The sequence below is a fragment of the Palaemon carinicauda genome, chromosome 42, assembly GCF_036898095.1.
Source record: "Palaemon carinicauda isolate YSFRI2023 chromosome 42, ASM3689809v2, whole genome shotgun sequence".
NCBI lineage: Eukaryota > Metazoa > Arthropoda > Malacostraca > Decapoda > Palaemonidae > Palaemon > Palaemon carinicauda.
This window is the reverse complement of record NC_090766.1, coordinates 14,854,982-14,872,206: the sequence shown is the minus strand read 5'-3', so window position 1 is coordinate 14,872,206 and position 17,225 is coordinate 14,854,982. Positions and strand designations below refer to the sequence as shown.

Genomic DNA, 17,225 nt, shown 5'->3' with positions numbered 1-17,225 from the left:
TAATTGGAAAATTTTATTCAATGTCTGAAGTTCTTATGAACTTCCGTTGTAAGTTTTGTCTCGTTTCTTTCTTTGAGATATTTTATCTTATGTCATAAAATGCTGATGCTGTAATAGGTTGGCCAAGGTACCAACCACCCATTAAGATACTGTTGCTAGAGAGTTATTGGGTAGTTTGACTGGCTAGATAGTACTACATTGGATACTCTTCTAGTTATGGCTCATTTTTCCTTTGCCTACACATACACCGAATAGTCTGGCTTGTTATTTACACATTCTCCTCTTTCCACATACACCTGACATCAATTATATAACCAAAAAATTCTTCATTTCAGTGGTTAACTACAACACTAATTGTTCAAGGGCTATTTTCCACTTTGTAATGTTCGAAGAGACAATTTAGCTATGGTAAGCAGCTCTTCTAGGAGAAGCACACTCCAAAATCAAACCATTGTTCTCTAGTCTTGTGTAGTGCCATGACCTTTGTACCATGGTCTTCCACTGTCTTGGGTTAGAGTTCTCTTGCTTGAGGGTACACTTAGGCACATTATTCTGTCAGTTTTCTTATTTCCTTCCCTCACCGAGTTATTTTCCCTGTGAGAGCCATTGAGCTTACAGCATCCTGCTTCTCTAACTAGGGTTGTAGCTAAGCTAGTGATAATAATAATAATAATAATAATAATAATAATAATAATAATAATATTAATAATGATAATAGTGTCTGTGAGTCTCGGGATTACTAAACCCTCCGTTGTCTTACCTCGTTCATCTGCCTTTTGAGGAAAGCTCCAGCTTTTGACGTTCATGAGCGATGGCACTAGGCATTCTCAGATAAGCCAACCTTGCCTTGCTTGTCACCACCTAAGATCATTTGACCTGCTTTTGGCTTGTGCAAGGCAACTTGCGAACCACCTGCAAGTGCTCTTGTGAGTATTGGTGAGCTCTTTGGCAATGCTCCGGCTACAGAACAGTGAGTTCCTAATCTAGTGGGAGTTTTACACACTGCAGCCTGTGATTTTCAGTCGCACTTGCACGTGGTCCTGCTCCTGACGAGAATCTGTTTCCTTCCCTGGATGCACGCACTATTACAGTGGTGCTCACACATACCTCAGTTCGCTCTCTGGGAGAATTTATTGTTGACGACCAGTTCACTTACAAACGCCACTCGCCAAGAGTGCTTATGGCCGTCCCTTCGTTAGCAAAGGACGAGCCGTAGTTTCAAGAGCTTATGAAGGCTGTAAAGTATGCTGTTAGCCACCCTTTAAACATCCATTGCCTATTCATCTCTTGGTGTCAGGATCCAGCCCAGCTGTGGACCGGCACAGGAGTACCACTTCCAACCATGCCATTTACAAATTGGCAGCACAATAGGTGATCTTCTTGGCTTCAGAAGCTGCAAACATGGAGCGGATTGCTAAGGCAACTTACTAAGCTGGTTCGTGGATCGACTTCTGGTCTGGCTCCGTTGGTTATCTGACTGCCAATGAGGATTTGGCAGATCCAGATAAGAAGAAAGCAATGAACATTTTTTTGCTATTAGGAGCAAGAGCTGTCGAATTTCTCTCACAACGCAGTCAATCAGTGGAAGAATTTAATCTTAAACCCATGCAACTCTGTTGTTTCAAAATTCTAAAGGCAGTTGCTGAAGAGAGAAGCACTCAAGTTACATAACTCGTCAATGGAGGGTCCTTACTTGTTTAGCATGGAAGACAATGACACAGTTTCGGAGCGCTAGAGGAAGATGAGTCAAGACTTGCTCCTCTACAGGGTGGTGACATCTCACCCCCACTCTTCGGTGCGTCCTCCGTATCAAGACAGGTGCTTAAAAATGTGTCGGTAGCATCAAAGTAGTCCAACGCTACGAAGCTAAACCCCTAGCAGCCGTTTCTTGGCAAAGGCACTAGGGGAAAAGGAGTTAGAGGTGTTAAACAGTGTTAATTGGAATAAACAATTCTGTTGCTAGTACATTATGCATATGGAGAAGTCCTTAATGTTTTTAGTTTTATTTCTTACATTGTAATATATATTAAAATAATAATGCTGTATATTTGTATTTATGTTCCTCTTGTGTTTTTCTCTGTATTTATGTTCTACTTAATATAAATTGTCCGGTCCGATTGAATTATTAGTCTGAATTATGGTTTTAAGAGAAAAACTCATCGTGGGTAATGATTTCATTTAACATTGATTAAGTTTAATACCAGAAACCACCGTCATAAGACTAAAACAGATAATCAGCAGCAGCAAATAAGTATTCATGAAAATAAAAATCATTTAAATAAAAAAAAATCAATTTGAAAAAATCTCAATTAGATCAAATAAATGGATTTATTTAAAAAAATTTTTTTTTTTAATCATGATTTTTTTAATCCTAGCTCATACCAATCGTATTTGTCTCCTTTGTTTTAAAGACGATTGGTGGATTCTTGCAGACTTGATGGTGACCTCCTCCTAAGCTGGGACAGGCTTCTCGCTTTTTGTCACGATGTGGGATCATCATAAATTTCAAGAAGTCCTCTCACCAATCCTTGCAGAAACTGGTATATCTCAGGATACAAATAAACACCCTAAAAGGAAAAGCATTTTCATCTCAAAGCATAATCGATAGGCTCAAGAAGGTGGCTCAGACCTTCCTTTCACAAGACTTGCCACAAGCACATCTGTGGACTTCCCTGGAGCGTCTAGTGCCCAGCGGACGTCATCGCATTTGGTCTTTACAGTGGCATCTGAAGATCTTTTGGTACCAGCACAGGGACCCTCCTGACCTTTGGGTACCATTAGGGACAGAGCAGAAGAGTGACTTGAGTAGGTGGAAAGCAGATACCAACCTTCCCAAGGGAGTAGAATTTCTCTCTCCTCCCCAGGAATTGCTGCTTTTCACAGACATGTCAAAAGAAGGATTGTAGCTCACCTGCTGCAGCGCATGGCCTCTGGGCTGTGGTCCGATTCTGATCGGCAGTTTCACATAAACTTTCTGGATATGAGGTCAGCCTTTCTGGCGCTCAAACACTTTGAAGATCATCCGTAGTGTTGATGAGTGACAGCATAATGGTAGTGGCATATCTAAACAAGCAAGGAGGTACTTTTTCTGTCGTAAAAAAGTACCTGGATGTCTGGATACCTCAGGAAGTTGTCTATCGTAGTCTATCAGGTAAAGTGGACTATCTTCTGTGGCTGGTGTCGTGGAAGAGATGTCTATACATTTGATGCCACTATTCTATTGATAACAGAGTTTTTGTTATACCTCAGGGCGGAAAAACTTTGCTTAGTTTCGGTGGTGAAAGGCTATCTCTCAGCCTTGAGACTTAGCTTTAGATTGAATGGGGTTAACATTTCCTGCGTGACGTAATTGTCTCTTCTCATACAGAGTTTCAAGCTTGCATGCCTCTAGTCGAAAGTTAGACCAGGTCTCGACTTGACGCTTAAGAGTTTTCCATCTCGCCCTTGCCTCTTCCAAGATGGTCCATTAATTGCATGGTCTTCCCTACAACATTACCTATTCAAGGGAAGGGGGCCAGGTAACACTTGGCTTTGTCTCTGAGTTTTTGGCTAAGACTCGGAATGTGGCCTAGTTTCGGGCCCTTCTAGATTTCAAGTCTGCGTAGTTTAACCAGTGATCCTGATCAGCTGTTACTATGTCCTGTGAGAGTATTGAGACGCTATGTCAAGCACACAACCAGAGCTTGCCCACAAATCAAACGTTTTTTTGTGAGTGTAGGCAGGATCAACAGGAGAGACATTAAAGAAAACGATCTCGTTTATTTGGCAGGTTATTGACCATGCCTTAAATTCCGACTCTCCTCAACAATATCGAAGACCCAATGCTCATAACAATAGGTGCTCAAGTACATTCCTAGCATTTATGAGAAACTTCTGTGACACATGGTCTCCTAGTGGGCATCTGGCGAAGGCAGACAACCTTCTCTGCCCACTACCTGCAAGACGTTATCCACAGGAACCCAGATACATTTACTCTGAGATCTGTGGTAGCCGCTCAACAAGTGGTGTAAGCTACCTCTGCTCCCTTACAGGACTAGTAGCAGTTGTTCGAGGGCAGACGTTACCCGGTATTAATCTGAGATGAATGAATAGAATGACTGGGCTTTTCTTCCCTCATCTTCCCCTCTCTTGGGGCACAGCATCCGAAGGACTCTGCAAGCTGGTCTACCACCGACTGCAGGTAAGAACCATTTTTCCTTGTGTGGTCTAAAATATTTTATATATTTTGTTATGTCCCCAATCTCCCTGCGAGGGGGAGATGAGTAATGTCTAGATAGTTGTATGAAGAAGTGATTATCACTCTTTACTCTTACGTGGCCAAATCACAGTGCTTGTTTCCATTCATTCATCATGATTGCCTAGGCCGTCAACTCTACCAGCTTCCCAGACTGAGAGTTCACGAGATATCAGGGTACTTCTCTCATGCTCTTCTTGAGCTCAGAGCTGTAACGTAGGTCAAGTTTCCCAGCCAATTGGGTTTTGGACATCTACCCACCTAAGGATGAGTCTTCATACTAAAGAGAGATTGGTTTGTATTTGTGTAGGGACAAGTGACAGATTTGGAAGTAATTTGTATTTTTCCCAACTATACAAACCTAAACTCTCTACTCATAACTCATACCTGTCCTGCCATCACATGTTCCCCAAAGCTACCCCCACTAACTAATGGAGCGTCACTGACACCTCGCATAAAAGTTTATGGCCACGCTAAAAACATGTGTCCACAGTAAAGAGCTGAGGTTTCTATGGTTAGGTAAAATACAAATTATTTCCAAATATGTCATGTTCTTGCTTGTGTCATGCAATAATTAAGTTTTTTTTTTTTACTCTATAGAGTGGCTATAATGGCTTTGTATAGTGTATATATTTTAATCGTTTGAATAAGCATATAGTTTTAATTAATTGTATATTTTCAAGACTTTCAACTTCTGCCAGTTTGCCTTCGCACAATAACTGAAACCAACTTACTCATACTTTGTCTATGATTTTACCTTAAAAATTTAAGGTATAACTCGATCTTATTTGATTTATAGAAAATACAGTAAAGTATATTAATTAGCTGTGTTCCATATCATAATTAGAGTTTTCGAAAAAAGTATTATTTATGTCCTCTCCTTAAATGTATCACATTACTGCACTCTTAATTCTGGAAGAATTCAACCATTAATACAGCTTATTAATTGAATTGAATTGAAATTGCTAACATTTTTGGTTTTTGCAGTCACTGCAATAATTGTAAAATACATGTCAACTTTACTTTAACAACTTTGCATACTGATTTTTATATACAAATGGAATGTGAAGTCCTTTGGAACCTTAATGGGATTCATTCTCTATAGAGAGCTTTTGCTTCGAAAAATAAATGCATAAATTTGCAGTTTGGTTTCCAGCTGAAAACTCAATGGTGTAACTGCATGACAAAGTACTATTCTACCCTGTGATGAATAATGTCTTTCGGTGAACTTCCCCCATTAACTTTTGCCGGTGAAAGTTGGTTTGACCTTGTCCAAACTAGCTTTGAAAAATGCTATTATATTTTTAAGTTAAGTGAGGCATTCTTATTTTGAGATTTTGATTATTCATCCACGTTGCATTTAGAGAACACAGTGCATCTATAGGATCAAATATAAAATTGTTAGTATTTAATACATGATTGTAATAACGATGTGAAATTTTCATTTATAACAAAATTATACAGTAATCATATTCTGACTTACCTTGTTCTATTTCTAGTTTCTGTGTTGGTGGAGTATTTTGTTCAGGATTACTAGGCTCTGGTGGAAGTAGAGTTTGGAGGAACAGTTAATTCTTGTTAGATATTTTACTTCTATTTTCTTGATGGAAATGTCCAAATTCCAAGATGAGAAGCCTTTTAATATATTAATTGGGTGCCGTATATATATATATATATATATATATATATATATATATATATTTATGTGTGTATATATATGTATATATATATATATATATATTTATATATATACATATGAATATATATATATATATATATATATATATATATATATATATTGATTGATTTATTCACGTTGTTCAATCAATTCATTTGTGGCTGAAGAACTACAACTACGAACACCTTAACTAGATTTGGTGCTATTCGGAAAATGGAAACTATACTGGCATGACTAAGAATTTTTCATTGCACTGGTGAAATATAAAAGATAACAATCCACTAAATATTTACTCATGATTCTGTTTATTCGTGTATACCACATATCAAATCAAACTAACACAATTCAGAAACTTTGAATGTGATATCCTTTTTTAATTACTGGAGTGCTAGAATTAGAAGCAACTGCCAATATTTTAAAGTAGTGCTTCCCTGTTACAAGTGTTGTCAATATCATGTAATTCCTTTGTTTAGAATTATGTAAAATCTTCAATTCTGAAATATAAAATTTGTGATTATTATTTTCTACCAAAGAATTAATGACACATATGCACTAAACCTTATAGTTATAGATCAGTTTCCATGGGACTTTTTAGCAGCTAAGCTGTGTTCTTGACTGCCATTGTTAAGTAATTATGGTAATAATATTTGGAAATTGTCATTATCATTGATGTTGAGATTATAATAAGCATAGCTTTTATTATTCCTACTATTAGTATCTCAATAGCGACGATAATAACAATAAGGATGATACTAATTGTTACTAAGAATACTTAATGTAACATTACAATTTAAATACTCTTTTATTAACAGTTATATGTGTATTTGTATTGGCCACAATGACCACCTTCAATTTTCCACATTTCTCAGTTTTTGTAGTCTCTTGGCCCTACAAGCAAATGAGAGAAACGTTTACTTTCCTATCTAGGAATGAAAAATATTTTTGGTCATCATCAATAAATCTTATTGCGCCAATGTCGACCCCATAGGAGTCTGAGGTCTTGATGTGTGCAATGAAGGCCCAGTGGTCACCTTTGTAGGATGTGTTCCATTATTTATAGTGTTGCCTCACATGGGCATTCGGGGTTGGTGGCTAGTGCCCATTTGTTGTGGTTATCTCCAGTTTTGCCCACTTTCACCCATACTTTGTTTATAGTTACACAATCCTTCCTGGTGAGGGTTGCTCCACTGAAGAAGGCCTTCGTTTTGGGATGGGCAGCACCTCATTGGAAGGCCATCAGTTTCTTTCCCACCACTACTCTAACCTGTGAGCAGCTGACCGGGTTGGTTTTAGTCCATCCACGATTGCAAAGTTTTTTGGGGTATGTCAGTCTTCACCTTAGTTGTTGAGTGGATGGCTTGGGTCATTAATTTTTACTCTTTTCGAATATAGGGTGGTGGGATACCAGCTACTTTGTATAAAGATGGTAGATGTGTTGATTTTAGGGTGCCAGTAATATTTTGACATGACTTATTTATCTTTGGAGCTACCTTATTTGCATGGCATGATTTTTCCAACACTGGTGCACAGTACTCTGCAGTAGAGTAACAACTACCTTATTTGCATGGCATGATTTTTCCAACACTGGTGCACAGTACTCTTCAGTAGAGTAACAAAGTGGCAGGGTTATTTTTCTCAGAGTATCTGGGTCTGTTCCCTAGCTGGTGTTAGTGAATATGCTGCGGAGGTTGTTCCTATTTGCTATTTATGTTTGGTTTTATTCTTGTGCTCTTTAAAGAAGTGGATTCTGTCAATGGTAGTACCTAACTCACTTGGTAAGGGTGATTTTCTATTCTTTTGCCCCCTCATTTGATCTTTAGCTTTCTGTTTACTTGGCGATTGTTAAGGTGGAAGGCATACACTTGTGTTTTGCGTGGATTGGCATTGAGGTGCCCCTTTTTGTAATAGGTGGAGAGGGTATTCAGGGCGCTTGACAGTTCGATAATGGTGAAGTAGTCTGATTGTGTGGAAATACACAGATCGTCCTTATATATGTACCTGTGGTTGGTCATTTATGCAGATGTTAAATAGCGTCGGCACCAGTACTAACCCTTGTTGAAGGCCGTAGTTTTGGATCCTCCATCTACTTTGCCTACCATCCATTTACATGAAGAATCGCCTATTGGTAAGAAATTATTCAATGATCTGGACTATGCTGGTATTCTGTATAGTTTGGGCCACCTTCAGGAGTGTTCTATGGCTTAGCATGTCTTAGGCCACTGTAATATTGACAAAGACTGAGCCGGTGATTTGCTTCTTCTCAAAACTGCCCTCAATATGCTGGTATTTTGTATAGTTTGGGCCACCTTCAGGAGTGCTCTATGGTTTACTATGTCATATGCCACTATAGGATTAACAAAGACTGAGCCGGTGATTTGCTTCTTCTCGAACCTGTCCTCTCAATATATTTTGTAAGGTTTAATACCTGGCTGCAGCTTGGTTTGTTGACATTTGATTGGATACAGCTAAGATCATTCGGTCGTATAATATGTACACGATACACAGAAAGGATATTGGTTGATAGCTTGTGGGGGATGATGGGTCTTGTCCTGGTTTCAATAAGGCCATTACTCTCACTCTTCTCCAAATCTTTGGGTTTGGTTGGTTGCACAGGAATTGAATAGCGTCAAGAGCTATGTTTTTTTTTTTTTTTTTTTTTTTTTTTTGTCTCTGAAATGTTTGATAATTTTTGTTGTTAGGCGATCAAGACTGGATGTCTTGACAGATTTGAGATGTTTCACAGTAACATTTAGGTCTTCTAAGTTGAACAGTTGGAAGTTGTGGTCACTGCCTTGTATGATACTGTCCATGCCATGTCTCATTTTCTTTAAGTAACCCCGGTCTTTTTTGTGAGAGTTGCCATTCAGCAGCATTTGGTTTGGGGTTACGGCAAGTAATCTAGGTTGAGGCTCCTTTCCCGAGTGTTTATTTTTTTTTTTTTTTGTTAACATCTTATGACAAAGGGCAAGGGGGATACGGTAGAGATTAGTTAAGAGGAGTTATAAATCAATATCAGTATCCAGTTAAACCTTGTGGATTATGCCATGTCACAGTTGAATGATTGGTCATATAGGCCTAGTGTTCTTTCCATTGTTAAACAACGAAGAGTTTAGACATTAACCCTCTGGTGATATGATGACTAATTTCTACATCAAAATAATTACTCCTTCAGGGGATCTGAATTGCATCAACAATACTTATTTTGTGGGAAGATTTGGCATAAATATGTGCGTCAACCTACGAAAAAGAGATTCATCATGTACATGGGGAAATGGATAGTTCCTGCGCGTGCATGGTTGGTCTCGTCCCTTTGATCACTTCATCTTGAAGTTTGACTACTCTTGCTTGTGCTCGTGGAAAGCTTTTTTTGGATTCTCTTTGTGGATCCGGTTTTGCAGTGTTTTCCACTAATTATTGCTTGATATTGATCTTCAGGGATTCTTGAGTGTGCCTGAATAGTTTTAGATAATTTTATTATATGTTAGTATGAAATAACGTGAATAATCATCTGGTTGCTTGACCACATCTTTCTTTCTTTGTCTTAGCTCATCAAAAATGTGTTTTGAAACTATGTATGGATCCTATCCTGCAGTTTTTTCAAGTAAATTATTACTTTTCCAGTGTTTTTTGAGTGTATGTGAATACTTGTAAATAATTTTTATTGCGTTTTATCGAGAAATAAACATGAATAATCATAAAGGCGCTTTACTCAGTTTGGCTTTGTTTGGTCACCCGTGAAAAACGTGTTTGAAACCATTTTATGTTTCGTGCAACATTGTGACAAGTAGCAACAGGAACGTCCCCATACATTGCAAGAAAAGAAACAAAGAGTAAGTGCCCAACTAAAAATTCTGGAATGAACATGTTTCGGGTGGGGATTTGTTACATGTGTATCTAGGTAGTAGGTTGGCCAGGGCACCAGCCGCCCGTTGAGATACTACCACTAGAGAGGTATTGGATCCTTTGACTTGCCAGACAGTAATGCATTGGATCCTCTCTCTGGTTACGGCTTATTTTTTCTTTGCCTACACTTACACAGAATAGTCTGGCCTATTCTTTACATATTCTCGTCTTTCCTCATACACCTGACAACAATGAGATACTAAACACTTCTTCACCCAAAAAGTTAATTACTGTACTACAATTTGTTCAGTGTACTTTCCTCTTGGTAAGGGTAGAAGAGACTCTTTAGCTATGGTAAGCAGCTCTTCTAGGACACTCCAAAATTAAACCATTGTTCTCTTGTCTTTGGTAGTGCCATAGCCTCTGTACCATGGTCTTCCACTGTCTTGGGTTAGAGTTCTCTTGCTTGTGGGTACACTCGGGCACACTATTCTATCTTATTTTTTTTTTCTTTTTTTTTTTAAATGGTGTGTTGGGCAGGCTTAATAGAAGGGCCATGGATGCCTGGTGGTTTATCAAGAGGTTGTCTTTTCCTTTTTCTGATTCTTTTTCTTCTCAAAACCATCCTTACTGTCTTCCCTTCAGTTGAAGTGGCTATCCTGGAGGGTATTTAGCCTTGCATGGTGTATCGGCTCCTTTATGTTGACCAATTTTTCCGACTTTTTACTTTAGTCTATGGGTATCATCAATCACTTTATTTATAATTCTGTACATATTGTTTTTGTTATAATTCTTGTTAATCTAGTTTTTAAGTATGATGTCTCTTTTTTTATTTCTATTAATTCTTATACTGTCTGGAGACATTGAGCAAAATCCGGGACCAGTACGTCCTAGATTTCGTCAATGTCGTCTTCTGTATTGCAATATTCGTGGTCTTCATGCAAATATCCAAGACCTTACAGTTGCGTCCAGACAGTATGATATTCTTTTGTGCACAGAAACTCTGGTTTCTAATATGAGGCACTCATCTGAGCTCCTTGTAACTGGTTTTAAGAAGCCAATAATGTTGAAACGTGATGGCATTCCTAGGGCCAGGGGAATGGCGGTGTATATTAGGACTGAGTACCCTGCTTCTCTTAAGTCCTGCTATCAATGTGGATGTCATGAGATTCAGGTAATAAAAGTTTGTGGCAGGCATAACAACTTCTATTTATGTTCGATCTACCGGAATCCAGACATGGATGATTCTATCTTCGATTGTCTTCTTACCATTATGGCTAAGATACAAGAAGATGCTAGAAAGGCTTCTTTTGTTTTTGTTGGTGATTTTAATGCTCATCATAGGGAGTGGTTAAGTTCTATCTATCGTACCGATCGCCATGGCTTAAGAGCTTTAGACTTTGCCTCTGAATCAGGCTGTGAGTAAATCATAAATGAAGCTACTCACAGGTCTGGTAATTGCTTGGACCTCGTATACACTGACTCCCCTGGCGTTATAACTAGTAAGGTTGGTTCTTCAGTCGGGCCATCTGATCATGCCTTGATTTCATTAGTAGTGAAGACTGAGCAGCCTGTCCGTGATATATCATACGCTTGTAAAATTTATATGAAATATCAAGCAGACTGGAATGGGATTTTGCATGATCTTTTGTGCTTGAATTGGTCACAATTATATAGTAGTGTAGATCCTGTTGTCCCTTTGATTGAGAATCTAGTCAACATGATTGATAGGCGTATCCCTTCTCGTGTGCTAAGGTACTGAATGAAGGACAAACTGTGGTTCAATGATGATTGTAGACGTGCTTATTTGGAGAAGCAGGAGGCCTGTCATCTTTGGAAGGGTAACAGATCAGATTTGACATGGAACAACTATACTCAGCTTTGAGCGTTTGCTCAGAGAATTTATGCCTCAACTGAAAAGGAGTACAATCTAACCATAAAAGAAACCCTTTCTGGTACAACTCAGGAACATAAATGGTGGTCTACCCTTAAATCTGCACTCTTTGGTGTAGATGCAACAGTTTCTCCTTTACTTAAACCTGATGGCTCAGTCACTCACTGTCTAAAGGAAAAGGCAACCCTTTTGGCTGATGTTTTTGACATTAAACAGAGTAATGAAAAACTTGAACTTCCTCATTCCTGTTTTCCTGAGGCTAAACTAACTAGTTTAGCTTTTCGATCTCGTGAGATTAAAGCTCTGTTGATGGACCTTGATGCTTATGGAGGTGTAGAGCCAAATGGTATTTTTCCTTTGTTTTTTATAAAGACAGCAGATTTCTTAGCTCCAAAGTTATCTGTTATTTTGCGCAAGTTAGCAAGAAGAGGAGCTTTTAGCACTTGTTGGAGAATTGGTAATGTTACTCCTCTATGTAAATGTGTTTGTGGTAGCTCAAGTCCCACTGATTACTGCCCAATTTCCATAATTCCCATATTATCTAATGTTTTTGAACGTCTTCTGGCAAAACGTCTTAATAGGTTTGCTGAAGGTAATCATCTACTCCCTAGTTTGCAATTTGGTTTTCGTAAAGACCTTGGAGCATGTGATGCCCTTCTTACGATCTCCAATGCTGTACAGAAATCCCTTGATTGTGGTCAGGAAGTTCGTATGATTGGCCTTGATTTTAGTGCTGCCTTTGACCGTGTTAATCATAAGGCCCTTGTTTTGAAACTGAAACAGTTAGGAGTGGGTGGGTCGTTTCTTAGCATTATTATTGATTTTTCAAGTAATAAATCTCAAAGAGTTGTTGTTGATGGGAACCATAGTGAGTATAGGAATGTGATATCCAGTGTTCCACAGGGTAGTGTTCTTGGCCCATTACTTTTCATACTATTTACACATGACATGTGGTTTGGCCTAGAAAACAAGCTTGTTGCATATGCAGATGATGCTACTCTCTTTGCATCAATTCCATCCCCTGAATGTAGATCTGGGGTTGGTGAATCCCTTAATAGAGATTTAGCCAAAATTAGTGCATGGTGCAAATTATGGGGTATGAAGTTGAATTCTAGCAAAACTCAAAGTATGATTGTAAGTAGGTCAAGGACGGTGGCTCCTCAACATCCGGATCTCAGTATTGATAATGTTTCTTTAAATTTGTACGACTCTTTTAAAATTTTAGGTGTGATTCTCGACAGCAAATTTACTTTTGAGAAACACATTAGGTCTGTGTCTTGTTCAATTGCACAAAAAATTGGCTTATTGAGAAAGTCTTACAAGATTTTCGGTGATCAACCTATTCTGAAGAAGTGTTTAAATTCTTTCATTCTACCTTGTTTTGAGTATTGTTCTCCTGTCTGGTGTTCAGCTGCTGGTTCTCATCTTAATTTGTTGGACAGAAACTTACGGTCTATTAAATTTCTTATTCCTGATCTAGATATTAATCTCTGGCACCGTCGTGCAATTAGTTCATTATGCATGTTGCATAAGATTTTTCATAACTCTGACCATCCTTTACATTCAGATCTCCCTGGACAATTCTATCCTGTTCGTAATACTAGGCAGGCAGTTAATTCTAATAGCCAGGCCTTCTCCATCATGAGGATCAATACTACACAGTGTTCTAGAAGTTTTATTCCAGCTGTTACCACGTTGTGGAATGATCTTCCTAATCGGGTAGTTGAATCAGTAGAACTTCAAAAGTTCAAAGTTGGAGCAAATGTTTTTATGTTGACTAGGCTGACATGAGTCTTTTTATAGTTTATATATGACATATCTGTTTTTGACGTTGCTAATAGTTTATATAGGACATATCTGTTTTGACGCTGTTACTTTTTTTAGAATGATATATTGTTAATATATTCTCATCATTTATTTATTTCCTTTTCTCACGGGGCTATTTTTCCCTTTTGGAGCCCTTGGTCTTATAGCATCTTGCTTTTCCAACTAGGGTTGTAGCTAGGCTAGTAATAATAATAATAATAATAATAATAATAATAATAATAATAATAATAATAGTATAGGTGTGTGTTTAGTTAAGTATACGTGACGATAAAATAATCACGTTTTACTTTATTATGCATGTATATATATATTTATTATACAGTATACACACACACACACACACATATATATATATATATATATATATATATATATATATATTATATATATATATATATATATATATATATATACTGTATATATATATATATATATATATATATATATATATATATATATATATATATATATATATATATGTGCGTGTGTGTGTGTGTGGATTGTTTTGCTAGTGTTCAAAACATTTCAATCACTAGAGGATTTTTCCCTTTCGATTTCTATGTTCGTTCTTCAAAATTTGTGAAAATATCAAAACTCGGTGTGTATACGATTGAATCTAATAAATATATGAGAAGTATCATGCATTTGCTCACAGAATTTCAGTTATATTGAAATGATTAACTTATAATCTCACCTTCAGTATCTTTGCTATTAATTTTTGCTTCATTTTCCAGCAAAACATGAGTCATCTCTAGGTCTTTATTTAGGACAGCTTGGTGTAGAGGGGTATGTCCTGGAAAAATAGAATTAAGAATGTATTTTTTTATGAATATACATAAAATGACATGCTATAAATTTAGGTACCTTTGGGCATAGTGCACAAACTTGGACTGGACTTTTTTTTTCTTTTATTATTATAATTATTATTATTATTATTATTATTATTATTATTATTATTATTATTATTATTAATACTAGCTAAGCTACAACCCTAGGTTGGAAAGCAGGATGTTATAAGCCCAAGGGCTCCAACTGGGAAAAATAGCCCCGCAGGGAAAGAAAATAAGGAAATAAACTACAATAGAATTAATGGACAATTAAAATGAAATATTTTAAGATTAGTAACAACATTGATATTTCATATAAAAACTAAAAACAACAAGAAAGGAAATAAGTTAGGCGTTGGGCACAACTGACCGTACTACCAGCTACGTGGGGTATACGGGCAAAATTTGTTTTAGTACTTGATTTTACACTTATAATTTCTCACCCTTTTAGACACTACAGCCAGTATCTCGCATTCGTAATGTGGATTGCCTTTATAAGTACCACCCTTTCACACAGTTTTATATTTTCTAATATTCCCACCAACAATGTAAAGTTATAGTCGCTTCATTCACACTTGCCATAAATCTGTTATCAGTTCTATCCCTCCAAAACTTTTATATAGTAATCCATTATGTGGATTGTATTTTGCACAAATGCAGACCTTATACTCTTGCAATTTTTAAACATAAAGACCTAAAGTTTTTCTCTTTCAAAAATGACATATTCTTTCTTCGAAACATTTTATGCATAAACAAGGTCATAATCCTCAACATCAAGACAATTTCAAAATCACGAATTTCAGTCGAAAGCAAAAGATGCATATGGAATAAAATTAAACAACAAATTACTCACGGAAATTATCGCTGGCATCAACTTTGACTCCAGAATTGGCATCAACTTTGGCTCCAGATTTGAGTAGAAGTGTCACAATCTCATCGCTGCCCCTCGATACAGCATAATAAAGGGCTGTGCGACCTTTGAAGATTAAACACAAAAACCAAATCAGTGGGAGAAAAACCTTTCTGACAAGTATCTCCAGATGTGTGACTCTTCAAAGAGATGTCACTCCTTAGTCTCTTTTTGTGTGTTTTTAAACTCAATCACAACCAGCACCTGCAAACAAGCTCACACACTTGCATATATTTATTTCAACATTATATTCAACATTTAGATTACAGTGTTGAAGAAGTTATATCGTAGCTCCATGTACTGGATAAGGAAATAGGAAGTGCCAATTCATTGAAAGTATAGGACACAAATAAGGTCATAATCCTCCTCATCAAAACAATTTCAAAATCACGAATTTCATTCGAAAGCTAAAGATGCATATGGAATAAAATTAAACAACAAATTACTCACGAAAATTATCTATGGCATCAACATTGGCTCCAGATTTGAGTAGAAGTGTTACAATCTCATCTCTGGCTCTCCATGCAGCATAATGAAGGGCTGTTTGACCTTCGAAGATTAAACACAAAAACCAAATCAGTGGGAGAAACACCTTTCTGACAAGTATCTCCAGATGTGTGACTCTTCAAAGAGATGTCACTCAGTCTCTTTTTGTGTGTTTTTAAACTCAATCACAACTAGCACCTGCAAAGAAGCTCACATACTTGCACATATTTATTTCAACATTATATTCAACATTTATATTATAGTGTTGAAGAAGTTATATCGTAGCTCCATGTACTGGATAAGGAAATGGGAAGTGCCAATTCATTGAAAGTGTAGGACACAAATAAGGTCATAATCCTCCTCATCAAAACAATTTCAAAATCACGAATTGCAGTCGAAAGCTAAAGATGCATATGGAATAAAATTAAACAACAAATTACTCACGAAAATTATTTATGTTATCAACTTTGGCTCCAGATTTGAGTAGAAGTGTCACAATCTCAACTCTGTCCATCGCTGCAGCATAATGAAGGGCTGTGCGACCTTCGAAGATTAAACACAAAAGCCAAATCAGTGGGAGAAACACCTTTCTGACAAGTATCTCCATATGTGTGACTCTTCAAAGAGATGTCACTCCTTAGTCTCTTTTTGTGTGTTTTTAAACTCAATCACAACCAGCACCTGCAAACAAGCTCCCATACTTGCACATATTTATTTCAACATTATATTCTACATTTAGATTATAGTGTTGAAGAAGTAATATCGTAGCTCCACATACTTGATAAGGAAATAGGAAGTGCCAATTCATTGAAAGTATAGGTATACGAATTATGAATTTGAAAAGGTATAAAACCATCACACATTTAATCATGTATAGAATATGAACTATACATAGAAGAATACCATTCTTTACTAGCTTTTTAGCTTATAATATTAAGGTACAGAAAGTACTAAAGGAACATTAGAGATATGCAAGGCTTGGAATGTTTTGAAATTAGGCATTTTATGGAATTTATGAAAGATATGAAGATAAATCATCCAAACATAGAGATAAACTGAAGGAAAGTCTAAGGAAGGAAAGTCAAAAGACAGTGATATGCAGGAAATATATTCTTTATTGTATAAAATTCAAGATAAGACGATAGAGTAATATTCATAGTATTTTATCTACACATCATTGGTTCATCGATGAATCCACTTTTCCAAAATGAGGGGTAACTATGGTTGCTTCTATTTTATATTTCTTGTATTTCTATATATGCAACTTTTGATGTTGTGAGGTCCATTTTCTGTATCATAAATGGACTATATCGTTAAATCAATACTGTACTGTTTTATTTATTCTTAGCCTTTAACAGGAGTAAAGGATAGGAAAAGTGGACTACATACTGAGATTTCATATGGTTAACACAGAAGTTCCAGATATGCCATCAATCAACTTAGGTCTTCTAAATACAGGAAACCCACTGACCTTCGCATAGTTATATAAGACAGTTCAGAAAGTTGCCACGAAAGGCATATGTTAG

At 36.9% G+C, this 17,225-nt stretch overlaps 2 protein-coding genes across 3 annotated transcripts in view; one reads left to right on the top strand and one right to left on the bottom strand.

The window, feature by feature from the left end:
* LOC137632790 (palmitoyltransferase ZDHHC3) overlaps positions 1–17,225 on the top strand; it is a 194,919-nt gene that overhangs the window by 79,072 nt on the left and 98,622 nt on the right. The gene's annotated exons all lie outside the window — the stretch shown is intronic.
* LOC137632830 (adhesion G protein-coupled receptor L3-like) overlaps positions 1–17,225 on the bottom strand; it is a 99,359-nt gene that overhangs the window by 67,088 nt on the left and 15,046 nt on the right. The window contains exons 5-9 of the mRNA XM_068364930.1: positions 16,144–16,242; positions 15,664–15,762; positions 15,157–15,279; positions 14,171–14,269; positions 5,718–5,774 (exon numbers count right to left, since the gene is read on the bottom strand). Coding sequence (XP_068221031.1) covers positions 5,718–5,774; positions 14,171–14,269; positions 15,157–15,279; positions 15,664–15,762; positions 16,144–16,242 — 477 coding nt within the window. The remainder of the gene's footprint in view (positions 1–5,717; positions 5,775–14,170; positions 14,270–15,156; positions 15,280–15,663; positions 15,763–16,143; positions 16,243–17,225) is intronic.